The 14,155-nt window shown below is 47.4% G+C and overlaps 1 protein-coding gene across 1 annotated transcript in view; it reads left to right on the forward strand.

The window, feature by feature from the left end:
- Window positions 1–1,720: 1,720 nt before the first annotated feature.
- Window positions 1,721–14,155, forward strand: part of LOC134138223 (calpain-2 catalytic subunit) — a 29,126-nt gene continuing 16,691 nt past the window's right edge. The window contains exons 1-6 of the mRNA XM_062571579.1: window positions 1,721–1,957; window positions 2,038–2,107; window positions 9,754–9,872; window positions 10,251–10,384; window positions 11,208–11,376; window positions 12,997–13,080. Coding sequence (XP_062427563.1) covers window positions 1,721–1,957; window positions 2,038–2,107; window positions 9,754–9,872; window positions 10,251–10,384; window positions 11,208–11,376; window positions 12,997–13,080 — 813 coding nt within the window. The remainder of the gene's footprint in view (window positions 1,958–2,037; window positions 2,108–9,753; window positions 9,873–10,250; window positions 10,385–11,207; window positions 11,377–12,996; window positions 13,081–14,155) is intronic.

Genomic DNA, 14,155 nt, shown 5'->3' on the forward strand with positions numbered 1-14,155 from the left:
TTAAAACAGGCTTTTTTTTTTTTTTTTTTTTTTTGACAAGGAGCGGTGATGGAGAACGGCCCGAGATAAGGAGTCCAAACAGAGGCGAGCCAGCTCGCCGGTCCGCAAATATTTGAAGAGCGTGGGTAGCAAAGGCGGATGCCTCGGCCCGCGCCGGGCGGGCGGTTGGGCGAGGCAGAGCCCCGGCCCCTCGCCCTGCTTCCGCCAGCCACCCGCCCGAGCATCGCCCCGCCGCCCCGGCCCCGCCGGCAGGGCCGCGGCCGAGGGCCCCCTGCTCCCCCTCGGCCGCCGAGGCGCTTCCCGCCGGCGGACCGGTGGGGAAGCACCGTCTGGAGGTTACGGAGAAGAGGGAAGGGTGGCCGGGGTGCCGTGGGCACAGAGGCAGCGGAGGGTTTGCCAGCCCTCAGCAAAAACTGCTGCTAAAGTTGCACGAACGCACTGGGACCGGGAAAATTATAAAAATGGTTCGGATTTCAGTTGCTTCTGGGATCTGCATGTTTTTGTCTGTCTCTTCCTGTTTTCCCTCTTCACAAGGGGAGAGCGAAACGGGGAAGAACAGAACAAACCAGGAAAACGCATCCTCTTTGTTTTGGGAGAAGGATCTGAAAATCAGGGAGAAGTGCAAGAGGTGCCCTGAGCTGCAGCACGGCGCCGAGGAGAATTAAAGCCGCTTAGCTGCCTGGAAGACCCTCCGCCATGGGAAGGGATCAGCTGGGTTTGGGAGATGCCTCCTCCGGGTCTGTGCTGCTCCTGCGAGAGCGGCGTGGGGACTAGGACGGCTCCCGGCCGTCTCTCTGCCGGGCGACGCTTTCGGAGGGTGCAGTTTGGAGCCTGAACGCTGGGAGCGGGGCGGGGGGCGGCTGCTGCGCGCCGCAGGCTGGGCTGGTGGGTTCAGCCACCGCGCGCGGAGCCAAGCAGGCGCCTTCAGGGCGAAGGGGGAAGAGCTGGGCGCTTTCGGCGCCGGTGATGGTCCCCGTGACCCTCTCCAGCCGGACTCCGCGCGGGGGCTTGCGGCCACGCGCGTGCAGCTCTGTTACCGCGAGCAGAGGCTCGGTGTCAGAACACGGTCCCGTGCACGAACGGAGGGGCTTTCTCTCCGACTCCCGGTCGGGACAGTTATCTGGAGAGATTCTGCCAGCTGAAAGAGCATCGTCCCTGTTGGGAGCAGGAAATGCCTGTTTCTTCTTCCCTAGGTAAGGCTGGCATGTGAGGGGGGACTCGGGGATTTGAGGGGGGGAGTCAGGAAAGAGATATTATTATTATTATTATTATTATTATTAATATTATTATTATTATTGCACTGGGGGTGGGGGTATGGGACTCTCAGTGCAGAGATTAACATCCTGCCCGGCCAAAGGCACAACGCAGCGGGGCTGCCGAGGGAGCGCCGCGCAGGGGCCGGCGCAGCTGAGCACCGACAGCACTCGTGACACCTCTCGGGGGGGGGGGGGTGTAGGAGCAGCAGGGCGCGGCCCCCCGCCCTCCGCGTGGCGGTAAGGGGGCGGGGGTCACAGGGGCGGGGCCACGCTGGGGAGGGGCGGGGCCACGCCGGGAGGGGAGGGGCCTTGGGGGGAGGGGGAGGGGCCTTGGCGGGGGGCGGGGCCACGCCGGGAGGGGAAGGGCCACGCCGGGGAGGGGCGGGGCCTTGGCGCGGAGGGGCGGGGCCTGGCGCGGAGGGGCGCGGCGGGCGGCGGCGGCTCGGGGCGGGGGCGGCGCGGCCATGGCGGGGATGGCGGCGGCGGTGGCGAAGCAGCGGGCGGCGGCGGGGGGCGCGGGGGCGCACGGCCGCGCCACCCCTTTCCTGGGCCAGGACTTCGCGGCGCTGCGGCGGGAGTGCCTGCGAGCCGGGCGGCTCTTCGAGGACCCCTGCTTCCCCGCCGCCGCCGCCGCCCTCGGCTTCAGGGAGCTGGGGCCGGGCTCCGGCAAGGCGCGGGGCGTCGTGTGGCGCAGACCCACGGTAGGGGCCGGGTCGGGGCGGGGGGCCGGGGCCGCCGCGGGGCCCGGCGCCGTTTGACGCCCGTGCCGTGTCGCCCGCAGGAGCTGTGCGCCCGGCCGCAGTTCGTGGCAGGCGGAGCCACCCGCACGGACATCTGCCAGGGAGCCCTAGGTGAGGCGCGGCGCGGCGGGTCGCGGCCGTCCGCCCCGCCGCGCCGCCCGGCTTGCTCGCTCACCCCGCCCAGCGGATCCCCCCCCCCCCCCCCCCCCCAAAAAAAAACCACCCTAACGGTGCAGTGTGGAAAAAAAAAAACAAGTTACGAAGAGCGAGGGAAGAAGCCGGGGCGGGAGGGGCGAGTCTGGCTATCCACAGAGAAAACCTTTGGGATTTTGGTTTAGACTGGCAGCGCAGCGGAGGAAAGTTTCTCGGCCCTCGCGAAGGGAAGCGTGACTAACGCGGTGTTTCTTTCCGCTGTCGGGTTTTCTCGGTGGGACTGGCAGAAGAGCGAAGCCCGTGGACTTGTTCGCTCTCTGTCAGCGTAGTAACAGTCGTATCGCTGCTTACTAGTTTCTAGTCCTGCTGCTGCTGTTTGCATTTCGTTGTACAAGAATATAGCAGGTGGGAAAGCTCATTGCAGATGTTTCGTGCTTGCCACAGTTCTTTCACGTGCAGCTGACAACATTTCTTTCAACAGTTATCCTCGTTGGTACTTCAACAGTAAGACAGCGTTGGTGTGGAAAAGCCCTGAAAATCAAAATACCACAGATAGTGAATGTAACTCTCCTCATGCCCGGTACCGTCTGTGGTGCGGAGTAGGCTCCACTGTGTACACTGTGAAGTCCTTGGCACGGTGCCTGCGTTACCCTTTCAGAAGAAAGAGCTACGAGCTTTGCGTTGGTCAGCTCCCTTCACGCATCCTCTCTCTGCCCGGTAGCTTGTGTCCCATGACAAATGCTTTGGCAAAATAGATGTTCACGCTTGTACTGGATATCTTTCCTCTTGTTTTTATTGTGAAACTTTGCAGCTAAGGCATTGTTCAACTCAAAATTACAGTCTGTTGTAATTTCAGTCGTTTTAACAGCTAGCCCCTTGCGGAGATGCTTGTTTCTGAAGGCAGTTAGCTCCTTCTGCCTTCACTAGGCTTCCAGCTTTTCTAGCCACATGTTGTGGCAGCAGTAGTATTGTAATTAAAGATTTGCAGCTTAACCTTCAAGTTGTGGAGCTGCTGTTGCTGATGCTTTGAATTGGTGAAAGCGTTTGTTTCTCGACAGCTGTTTGGACCGGAGTCTGGATGCTCTCGAGAGATTATGTGTTACCACCAAAGGATATGAGTTGGCTCACCGCATGTTTTCTTTTTACCTCCTGAAACAATGTTTGAATAGGAAGTTGTTAGTGCTCTCCTTTGTTTCCCTGTTTTAGGCGCAACCAGCTACGACTATGAGTAGCCACACTGTCTTCCTATGAATCTGGGCAGGGTTTTGATATTCTGTGTTAGTTTAATTGTTGATTAAAATTAGGTGCTGTTGATCTTTTGTCTAGTGTGTAGCCATCAAGTCACTAAATGGCTGTATTGAATCAATCCTTTTTCACCACTTTTTCAAGTGAAGCTAATAGCGGTGCTGTACAGATGCATTTTGCTGCTGCTGCTTAGTTTGACCCCAACATTACAATTGAGACATTTTCAAGCTTTATTTACTTGAATTTTGTGTGCAGATACTGATGTCCCATAACATTATTGGATGTTCTAGAGTGGGTTGCACTGGGAGATGTCACGTGCGCTTAGAAGCCTGTATTTTTCATTATGTTGCTTTTTTTTTTTTTTCCATAGAAAGCTTTTATAGCCTACTTACAGCTTTGATCACAGGGCCAATGTCCCATGGAGTTTAATGGTCGTTACTAAGCCAGTCAAAACATCCACAGAAATAGGCATCCAGAAGCATATATTCTTATTGCTGGAGCAGACAAAGGTCTCTGCATGGCACGTACCATTGAACAGCTCTATCCATCAATGAGTAGTGGTACAAATCTTTTTAGCCCCAGATCTTTAGCTTTTGGGCCAGATGCAGCCTATAAATTTGTTTTGTGCAGCCCAGTGACTGTTTTTGACTTTTGTACTGGATGATAACTGTGATGCGTAAGAGACCTGTTTGATTATCAGCATGGAATAGCTTGTCTCCTTGCCAAGGCAGCAGTTTATTAGCCTCTGCAAACACCAGAGTTCTTCCCTTTGGGCTTTGGGTAATCTATTATTTTGGTTTTGTTTGCTCTTTAGAAGAGGCTTTTTAAAACTAACATTTGGAGTTAGTTTTGCAGTATCAGATCTGAAGTTAGTTATGGTATTTGGCTAAGAGTGGCAACAAATAGGATGTAGTGACTCACTACGGCAGAAGAGAAGAGCCAATGCCACTGCATAAAGGAAGCTTATTCACCCTTAACCACATTCTTCGGAGGGGAGATCACCATGGTATCACAACACTGGGGCGTACACAGGACAGTATCTCTCATCTGTTGTTCAGGCACAGATGTCTCCTCCTTAAATAAAAATGTATAGAAAACCAATAAATGTAGTAAGATGAATTTAGAAAATCAGATGAATGCTTTTCCCATGCTGGGAACTGCTGAGCTATAGGTGGGTTGCTACAGAATCTTGTTTTTAACCAGATAACTTCCTGGAATTCCATGTTATTACTATAAATACATTCAGTCGTTAATGTAGTTATTAATCTATAGCTGTGATTGTTTTAAAATGATATGTTTTGTGAAACACAAAACACTGATAAGTTTTGTGATTGGCTGAAAGTACTATTTCTTCCTTTGAGGTTTGTACTCCTGCATGGGCTATGTAGCGACCAGAGGAGCAGCCCTTCAGTAATGCACTTCCAGATGCTTTGGTGAGAAGTTCTGCCTCTCTCATCTCTCCAAGGATGGCCAATTTTAAGCCAGACTCTTTATGGCTATTTATGCATGCATTGCAATTACATTTTTTGTGATATTCTCAGGTGGAGATAAAGTAAATGCACCAATGGATGTATAAAATAAGAAGATAGCAGCACACAGGAAGCATGATAGAAAAAAAGAAAAAAAAATTACTTCCTGTTAATATAAATAAACTCAATCTGCTAATACCCACTTTTCCAATAACTTTGTTCTGCATATTTTATTATGCATTTACAAAAACTGTCCATGATTAACCTAGCCTTGCTCACAGTGCTGTCAGCCTTCGAGAAACTCTTGAAGTTTCCTTCTCTATTAAAGGAAAAGATTATTTGGTAGTGACCCTGCTCAGGCCTTCTTAGTGCAAGCTAAAACTGCAGGTAGTATCACAAGATCTGTTCTCATCTAGGCTTTGAGTAATTACATCTACCTCTAGGGATGACTGTTCAGAAAGCGAGAGTCGATACCCTGACTGCTGTTGCATTTTCGAATGTGGAAGGCGAAGGGTGGTGTGTGTTTGGTGTACGCTGCATCTGCCTTTTAACCTCAAGAAGCCCATGCCCAGAGCTGGCCAAGTTAAAGTCTGAGTTGTTTGACACCAATTTCTCATTAGAAACTAGCATAATATTCAGTAGGAAGTTTTTATGACAAAGTGTGCTATTCCTTTCTCTTCAGCCTGCCTTAATAGGGTAGCTAAAAAGTAAATTCTTTCAAAATTCCCCATAAGGACTTGGAGGGGAGTTTCATCTCCTTGAACTTTAGTGCCTCTAACCTGTAGGGGGAACATGACCCAAAGATGTAAAGGGTGTGTGCTCTTCATCCAGATAACTGATTAGCTTTATGACTGATGCTTCCTAAACTAATGTGGTCACATTGTATCATTCACTTACTCTTTCTGTGCTGCTGCTCTCCTGGTGCCTGCATTATTTACGGAATAGAAATGCTAATATTTCTTCAAAAGAGTGGTGGGAGAACTGCTCTCTGAGCCAGATTTTTTCCTAATTTAATTTGGCATGTTCTTTTCTGTCAGTATAACACCGACATCAGATGCTCTCAGGGTCTCTTGGAATGGTCAAGTTTAGCTGGTTGAGTAAGGCAGTGCTGTATGAACTCAGGTGTATCGTATGGGCTGAACGATTGAGAGGAAAAATACCTTCACCTGCTTTGTAGAGCAGGCACAAAACATCTTCAGCTGTGCCTGGCAGCCTTGTTTTATAGCCCAGGAGCTGTATGGTTTTACCAGTTGTGCTTTAGAAAAAGCACAGCTCTGCTGAGCAGGTTGAGTTGCTGTCTTTCTGGGTTTATCTGATTTGTTGCAAATGAGATCATGTGTCTGCCTAGCCAAATGGAGACGTCCTTGTAGTCCAGATAAGCATACTTGTGCTGGCTTTAGTCTAGCTAGTATAGATCTGAGATGCTAGAGAGACACTGTTGTAGACTTCACCTCCAAGTTTTGCGTGTCTCTCTGTAAAAGCCTTACAGAGCATGGGATGCGGTGTTGATTGCTAGGACAGACATCCTCGCTGCAGATCTGGCTATGTCTAGGGACAGCCCAGCAGAGAAACCTGGTATTCTCTCTGAGGTGAGAAACTTCTGTAGCCAGGATGGAAGGGAAAGGGTGGATGCAATTCCATATGTCAAGTTTTCTGCAAATCTCTGCCATGTTGCCTGAACTATAATTTCAGAGTGACTAGCATGGCTGAGAGCAGTGCACTGGGGAAGTCATCTTGGCTCTACCATAGCTTGTCCATGCTGCAGCTGCACCTTTGTGTTGCCGTACAGATGTACTCAAGACACTACTTAAAGTTTCTGACTGACAGCCCAGAATACAGGACAGGTGTGGCTCCTATATACAGCCCTGCTCATAAACTGTAATCAAGAGACTTTTGAGTCTCTACATTGCGTAGGCTATTTGGCTTGTGTGCTGAGATGAGGCCTGTTATCCTGTCAGCTTCTGTGCGTGTGACTTGTTTCATGCAACTGGTGTTTAGGATGCTTTAAGGTTGCTTGTTTGGTAGAAGCTACGAAAAGTTGCACTAAGGCTTACTAATTTCTTCCCAGTGTGAGGTTGCTCCTGCTTGAGGGACAGTGAAGAGAATGAGGATCTTAGCTCTTTTAGGCTTTCTCCTTTTAGAGATTTATGGGCCCTAAGAAGGCGCAGGAACCAGTAACTCCTGGCGCTAGAGAAGGAGCGGCCTGGATGGAGAGGCCAAGGGCTACCCACTTGTGTGCAGTCATGAGGTGTTAATGGAGGGTGTGCAGCTAATTCATAGCTGCTACTGCTGTGTGTCGCTCTGATGAACTGCTAGTCCAGTGCACATGGGTATTTACATCCATGTCTTCCTCCCACTGTGCGGAGTGTCTGGCATACCTTGAAGAGTCTGGACCTACTTTAACTCAGTAAGGCAAGAGAAAGACTTTTTTTATTTTTGGCAATATTAATGAATTGACTGGCTGTGCAATTAGATGAGTGCCAGTGGGAGAAAACAAAATAAGGAGGAAGGAGAGGAGTCAAGATATTAATTCAATCTCACCACCTGAAACAAGAGCCCCAGTCAAAGCACCAGGGCTGTCTTCTGCCAGAGAATTGTCTCCAGGACTTTAAGAACACAACTCTTGTCCAGAAACTGCCTGTTCTGGAGACTTGATTAAAAACAAGGAATTTCAATATAGAAAGAATTTCTAGGAGCTCTCTTCCAAAGGCGTGTTATGCTTACCACGTGACCAGGTTTATTTGAGGACTTCTTTGTTAGAAGAATGAAGAAACAATGACTAGAATCACTCTGTGCAGGCAGACTGTGTGTAGGAGAGCACAAATTACGCAGAACCGAAGATGAAGTCCCGTTTCCTTTTGGCTAACGGGTGCATTTGCAGAGCTCTGTAATGTCCTTCCTTGAAGGAGGATTGGTGTGAGGTTTAAGTGCTGAAGCCCTCATGTAATGGGTGATGGAGGGTCATACTGTTAATAGTAAATTAGTCCATAATATTATTCATATTTCCAGTATCTTCTGGCCGCAGTCTCTTTCCAGCAAGCACCGTTCTCATGCATGACAGTATCTCTGAATGCACCATGGTAGCTGAGGCTACACAACTGAACAGAGAGGGTCTCAGTGCTATGAAAGAGACTGTAATAAGAGCTGACGTGTTGCAGGGTGAGATGTTGCAGAGGAGGCAGGGGGAACAGCCTCATTGCTTCGTAATCTATCGGAGCTGAATGACAGTGATTTTTTTTTGTTTGAAAAAACATTTTTTCTTGTTTGACAAACTTCTCTGGTACAATGATTTCTCCATTGCATGCAAGCAGCCAGGTGTAGGGCTGAAGGGAGAGTTTATGTTCATTTCTTCCTCTCTAGGTTACAGAATAATGAAAGCATCTCAGGTCTGAAAATTATTGTGAAATTTCACATCTTCTACCTTTCTTGAGATGTGGAAAGGACCGTGGGACAAATGTCATCGTGCGAGCTGGTGCCAGGGGACAGCTACAAAAGGGATGGAGAGCTTGGAGGGAGCTGCAAGTTGCCTGCATTCCTCCTAACATTGTCTGTGTGATACTGGGTTTAAGCTTGAGAGTGGCCCTCAAGATCTGCTTTTAGAGTTAATACTCCATGAGACTTTCTTACAGCCACCCTGTTGAGCCCAAACTTTCACTTCATGAGTTTTTGACCCCTTTTTCTAAGGGAGGTAGCTGGCTGTGCAGGGACTGTTGCTTTGCAGGCCTCTGACTTTCTAGCAGCTTTATCTGGTTTGTGTTTCTTGAATTTGCGATCCTCCACGCACTGCAGGATGATTTTTGTGGGATCAGCCCTAGAAGAGAAAGATAAGCTGATGTATAAATTCCTGTGTTTACAGGGCAAGGCAGAGACAGATCTGCTAATGGTAATGAGAAGTTTTGAAACACAGTTTCTTGCAATGGGTTGTGGGAGTCTGGGGATCAGCTGGGTCTTTAAATCTTTAATCACTTCGCTAATATGTTGTAGAAGGTACATGGCTGAGCAGAAAGGTAATCATGCTATTAAAATAACAGTTTCTTTTAATAATTACCAAAAATAGAGGTAATGTTTATGCAATTGCAGTCTACTTTCCCTCTGCTTGGTAAGAGATGGTGTGGAAAAATACTACCCAAACAGCCTGTACTTTGGGGGTTCTGGCACGCAGACTCGGTGTACGTTGGCTCAGTCCCACGAAGGGTGAAGAGGTACGTAGGACTGGGAAACAGTGCCTACCTTCAGACCTTTCCTGACTCTGTGGTGGCTAGTGCCAGAGACTAGATGTTTGACTAAATCAGAAGGGCTCTAGCTAGTGCCTTCAGAGATAGATAATATCAAAGGAGTTCTGATTTCATAGGAGTCTTGCAAGAAAACTTTGAGAGCTAGTCCCTTGGACAAATCTCTGCACAGCAAGTCAATAACCATTTATGAAACATGGAGGAGGGAAAAGAAAACAGCCTCTGCTTACCAAAATATTGATCCTGTGAGAGGAAACTGCGCAACTGGAGTTCTTGCACATGTCCATAGGTCCTGCTCTTTCCCTTTTTCCTCCATGCTGTTTCCTAACCCATAGATACTTGATTTTTGAACATTAGATTTTCTTTCAAATAGTCCAAACATGGATGATAAATGTGGTGATAGATCATAGAAAGCGCATTTCTACCTATCTCTCTTTTTTCTGGGGCAGGGGATGCCAAATAGTTGTATATGTACAGCTGATCTGCCTTAGAGGGAAACTGATGAGAGGGATCATCTTCTGAAATAGCTAAGGTGATTAATTTTCTGAAAGGTGAGCAATCATCTCAGAAGTCTTGACCATCAATATACAAGTAATAATATGTAATCCCTATGTTCTCCAAAACCAGTGATGTTTTCTGGTGTATATCATCTTTACAGGAGACTGTTGGCTCTTGGCAGCTATTGCATCTCTCACCCTGAATGAAGAAATTCTTGCCCGTGTTGTTCCCAAAGATCAGAGCTTCCAGGATAATTATGCAGGAATCTTCCACTTCCAGGTGTGTGGAAAACTGCCCTCCCCTTGAATGTCTTTAGCCAGGAACATGTGTGTGGTAGGTCAGACCTACATGTGTGGCATTTCCTGGAATATTTTGAGGGACATTGAAGAACACTGATGTAAAGCAGAGAAATCCGAGGAGAGGCATGGTAATGGAAGGAGGAATGCTTGCTGACAAAAACACCAGAAGCAGAGGTGTTCTTTGTGATCCTTCCTCCATCAGCAGATCCAAGTGACAACAGGGATTCTGGTGGGTGCAGGCTAAGCTGACTGCCAGAAGGATTTCCTTCTAGGAAATCGATGTTAGTGGAAAATGTCCCTGTGACCTGAGTACGCGGCAGGGGATGGTGACTAGGTATTGGACACGTTCTCTTTGCAGTTCTGGCAGTATGGGGAGTGGATGGATGTGGTGGTTGATGACAGGCTGCCCACCAAGAACGGGGAGCTGCTCTTCGTCCACTCGGCGGAGGGCAGCGAGTTCTGGAGCGCCCTGCTGGAGAAGGCCTATGCCAAGTAAGTAAAGGAGAGGACTGGCTTCTGTAGACGAAGAACTGCTCTTGCAGTCTCCTCGTGCTTGTTCTTCCCTGTAGTATCTGCAGCTATGCAATTAAAGTTTAAGTCTAATTGTTAGCCTTTAAAACTTCTAGGATGTCCCACGAAGGCTGCTTTAGCAAAGGTTTGTTGACAGGTGCTTAATACAGTAGCCAGCAATACTATATTTTCTGCTAGCCAAGAAAACTAGCTCTTGCTTCTCATAGCAAACATGTTTCTGCAGTGTTGTCTCTTATCATCTGGGTCCAGGAAGCTGAGTTTCATCCACTCTAAGCATGTGTGATGGTATACCATCAAGACGTCTATTCAACGTGAAGATGCTCAAATCTGAATTTCCAATTTTACAATGGTCAGAGAGGAATTCTTCCATCAAACATTACTATTCTCAATTGATTTAAGAAATTGAGCTAGTTCAGATCAGCTAAAAATCAGGCACATAGTTGTTAAAAGGATTGGAATACGGTGTGGAACTAGGGAGGCAAGTTGTTGGTTCTTGATTTTTATTATTTATTTATTTTTCAGTTTTCCTGGATTTTTTTTAATTGATATGACTAAACTTGCAACCTACATAAATGATCGTGTTAGGCCTGAGATGGGCTTTCGTTGTACAGAGGTGTAAGAAACAAAGCTGGGAGAGTATCCGTTTGTAGCTGGCATTAACTGTCATGGTTCCACTGAAAGCAAAATGCTTTGGCAACGTTCTTGCACAATTGAGTGCTGGTCTGCAAGAGAAGAGATTAGGGAGACTGGTTACATGTGTGTGTGTATGTCCTCTTTCGTGCAGGCTGAATGGCTCCTATGAGTCTCTTTCTGGGGGCACCACCACTGAAGGCTTTGAAGACTTCACTGGTGGAATTGCAGAATGGTATGAGCTGCAGAAGGCACCACCCAACCTCTTCAAAATCATTCAGAAGGCACTTCAAAAAGGCTCTCTCCTTGGCTGCTCTATTGATGTGAGTTAGTCTGGCTTATTGCTGAACACTGTGATCTTGCTGTAAGGCACTGGTAGGCAGGGAGATGCTGCTAACGCTTTCTAATGCTGCTAATGGTTTCTGTACTCATGTTCAGAGGTAGCAGCCTGTTTGTTGCAGAAATTGTACCAAAATTTCCCAAACGACCAGGGTAATAATATTCCTGAAGTAGAGAGGCCTGCAATGCTGCCAGGCCTTTGAAAGGCTGTATGAGAAAACGTGTGTTGCCAAAACCTGAATCTATACTGTAAGGAAAAGAGGTGCTTTGGCCCTGCTTGCAATTATTCAGCATCCTTTTAGCTTCACTGAAACAAGTACAAATGTTGTTATTGTGATAATCTCTGTATTCCCAAAGGAGATTAGATGCTTAAAGGGAAGGTAAACTGTTTACAAGAACTCCATTCACAATACACACCCAAATACTTCCTCCCACTTTTTTTAAGTTAAATCAGGGTTGCAAGAGAAGGAAGCTTCACAGCAGGAAAAGTATTTTATTAAGGAGAGAATATGTCTCAGCATGTGACTTCATGGCATTTTCTAGGCCTATTCTTATAGTTTGCATGAAGATATGAATCTGACATCTGGATTTTTGCTCCAGAACGATAAAAGTCTTTTTTCAAGTCTGTGGGAAATAAATATGTTATTTTGTTGGTAGGTGCTGACACTTAATGAGTTATAGTTATAAATGAGTTCAGCCTCAGAAAAATCTTTTCTCTCTTTCTCTGACAGAAGAGAAGCAGCAGAGGTTAAGCACTGCATTTAAAAGTACTCTGTGGGTCTGTAGTAGAACATGACGTAGACTGTAGGAGTCCTGCCTGCTTGATCCCACCCTCTGCCTTTATTTATTATTTTGTTTTGTTTAGCTTCAAGCCTGTGCTTTCTAAAATGATGGAAAGGCAATGACAAACGTGTTTCATGCAGATTTAAATAGCTTTAGAGCAAGAGTCAAGCAGTCACTTTCTAGCAGGAAGTTATTTTCAGCACTTTTGGGCCAGATTGTCCGGAGTGCTGTAATACACACTAAAAAGGTCAAGGGCGATGTCTTCAGGCATGAACAGCATCAAATGTGTAGGCTCTTCCCACGTTCCTGTGAATGGTAGCACCTAGCATGGCGGTGCTGGGGAAAGGAAGGGGACCCTCCCATCCCACAGTGGAGTTGAAGGACGTAGTTTGACTCAATAGTTAAAGCGCTTGATTGAGGCTCCCAAGACCTGGGTTTGATCCCTAGTTACTCCTAGGCAGACCAGTCCCTTGTGTGTTCCTCCCAGTCCCCTTGAGAACACAGAGTTCATAAATGTGTATTCGCTTCATACAGCATTTTGAGATCCACGAGAGTATTTCAGAGCCAGGAGACATCACAGCTTCTCGGCTGCTAGCAGTACAGAGCTTCTAGCGTGCACCCCGTCATGACCATGGGTCCAGCTCTGCCACATATGTTGCCATCTGCTTTGCCTGCTCTGCTGCACAGATTGCTCCCATTGCTTCTGTGTGGTCACTGAAACCATCTCTGCAGCCTCCTAGTGAGCCAGTGAAAGCTTTGCCCTGTTAAATTCCCTGGCTTGCAGGAAGTCATGCACACTGAGTTTCTCTTTGCACTCCCAGATTACAAGTGCAGCGGAGACAGAGGCAGTCACTTCCCAGAAGCTGGTCAAAGGACATGCGTACTCTGTTACAGGTGCCGAAGAGGTAAGTGCTCAGCAGAAAAGGGGGGAAACGCGGCAAGCTTTGCACAGAGTCTCTCCCTGGGGGATGACAGCAACAGATTCTTCTTCAGTCATACGCCGCTATTCAGTCTTGCCTGTTTTAAAGAGTCAAGTTTTCTATTCCCTTTTTGAAGAAAAAATTAGTTACTTTGTGTGTTTTCAGTTCACACTTTGGATAAATACGAATGTGACTACTTAAAGTTTTAACCAAAACCCCCCTTTTTTTCATGAGCACTCCTGCTGTTTCCTGTGACCTCTCTTGTGAGAAGCTCTGTGCAGAGGGTATACTACCCTCTGGTGGTTACATGGCCTCTTAACATTTGTTTTTTAGTTTTTTTGTTTGTTTTTAACTACAGTGGCTGGCACTGTAACAATGCACAAGATGTGTGAGATGTACCAAGCAAAAAAACACTTATCCCTTAAATGCCCACCAAACAATGCCTTTAGGCTGAACACAGTGTTTAAAAGAGGATATTTAGCCAAGAATAGGTATCTGGTAATGGTAAGACAAGTGAAAACAGAAAAAAAGCAGACGGATCATGGAATTTTTGTATATGTGTAATGGACTTTGGGTCATCTCACCAATAACTATTTCTGAAATAACTCTGAAATTTCAGAGTGAAATGTAGTGAGTGGGCAGCCTCTGGCACACTGTATTGAAGTGGATGGTGCTCACAGGCAGGTTTGTGTGTTTGGAGTTGGCCCTCTTCTCACAGCAAAAGTAGTAAAAGAGTTTGCTGACCTTAATTCTCAAACAAGTGTGATTGTGCCGTTAGTTCCCTGTGATTAATGTGCCATTAGTTCCCCGTAAGTAACGGTAGTTTCCATGGAAACCTGTAAAGCTTTGCTTGGACTGGACTCGGTGTGAAGAGAGATCAGTAGATAGTAAGCTAGTGCCTCTTCATGGTGCAAGAAGGTGCTGTTCTGGCAGGGCTGACATTGCTGCGCTGTGGGCATTTGTGTAATTAAAGAGTTTGTGGCAGTCCTCACTGCAGGCAGTCCTAGCGTCCCATCTCTTGTAATGGGCACCGTTCAGATCACGTGTGGGGAGGGAAGAA

The sequence above is a fragment of the Rhea pennata genome, chromosome 3, assembly GCF_028389875.1.
Source record: "Rhea pennata isolate bPtePen1 chromosome 3, bPtePen1.pri, whole genome shotgun sequence".
Lineage (NCBI taxonomy): Eukaryota > Metazoa > Chordata > Aves > Rheiformes > Rheidae > Rhea > Rhea pennata.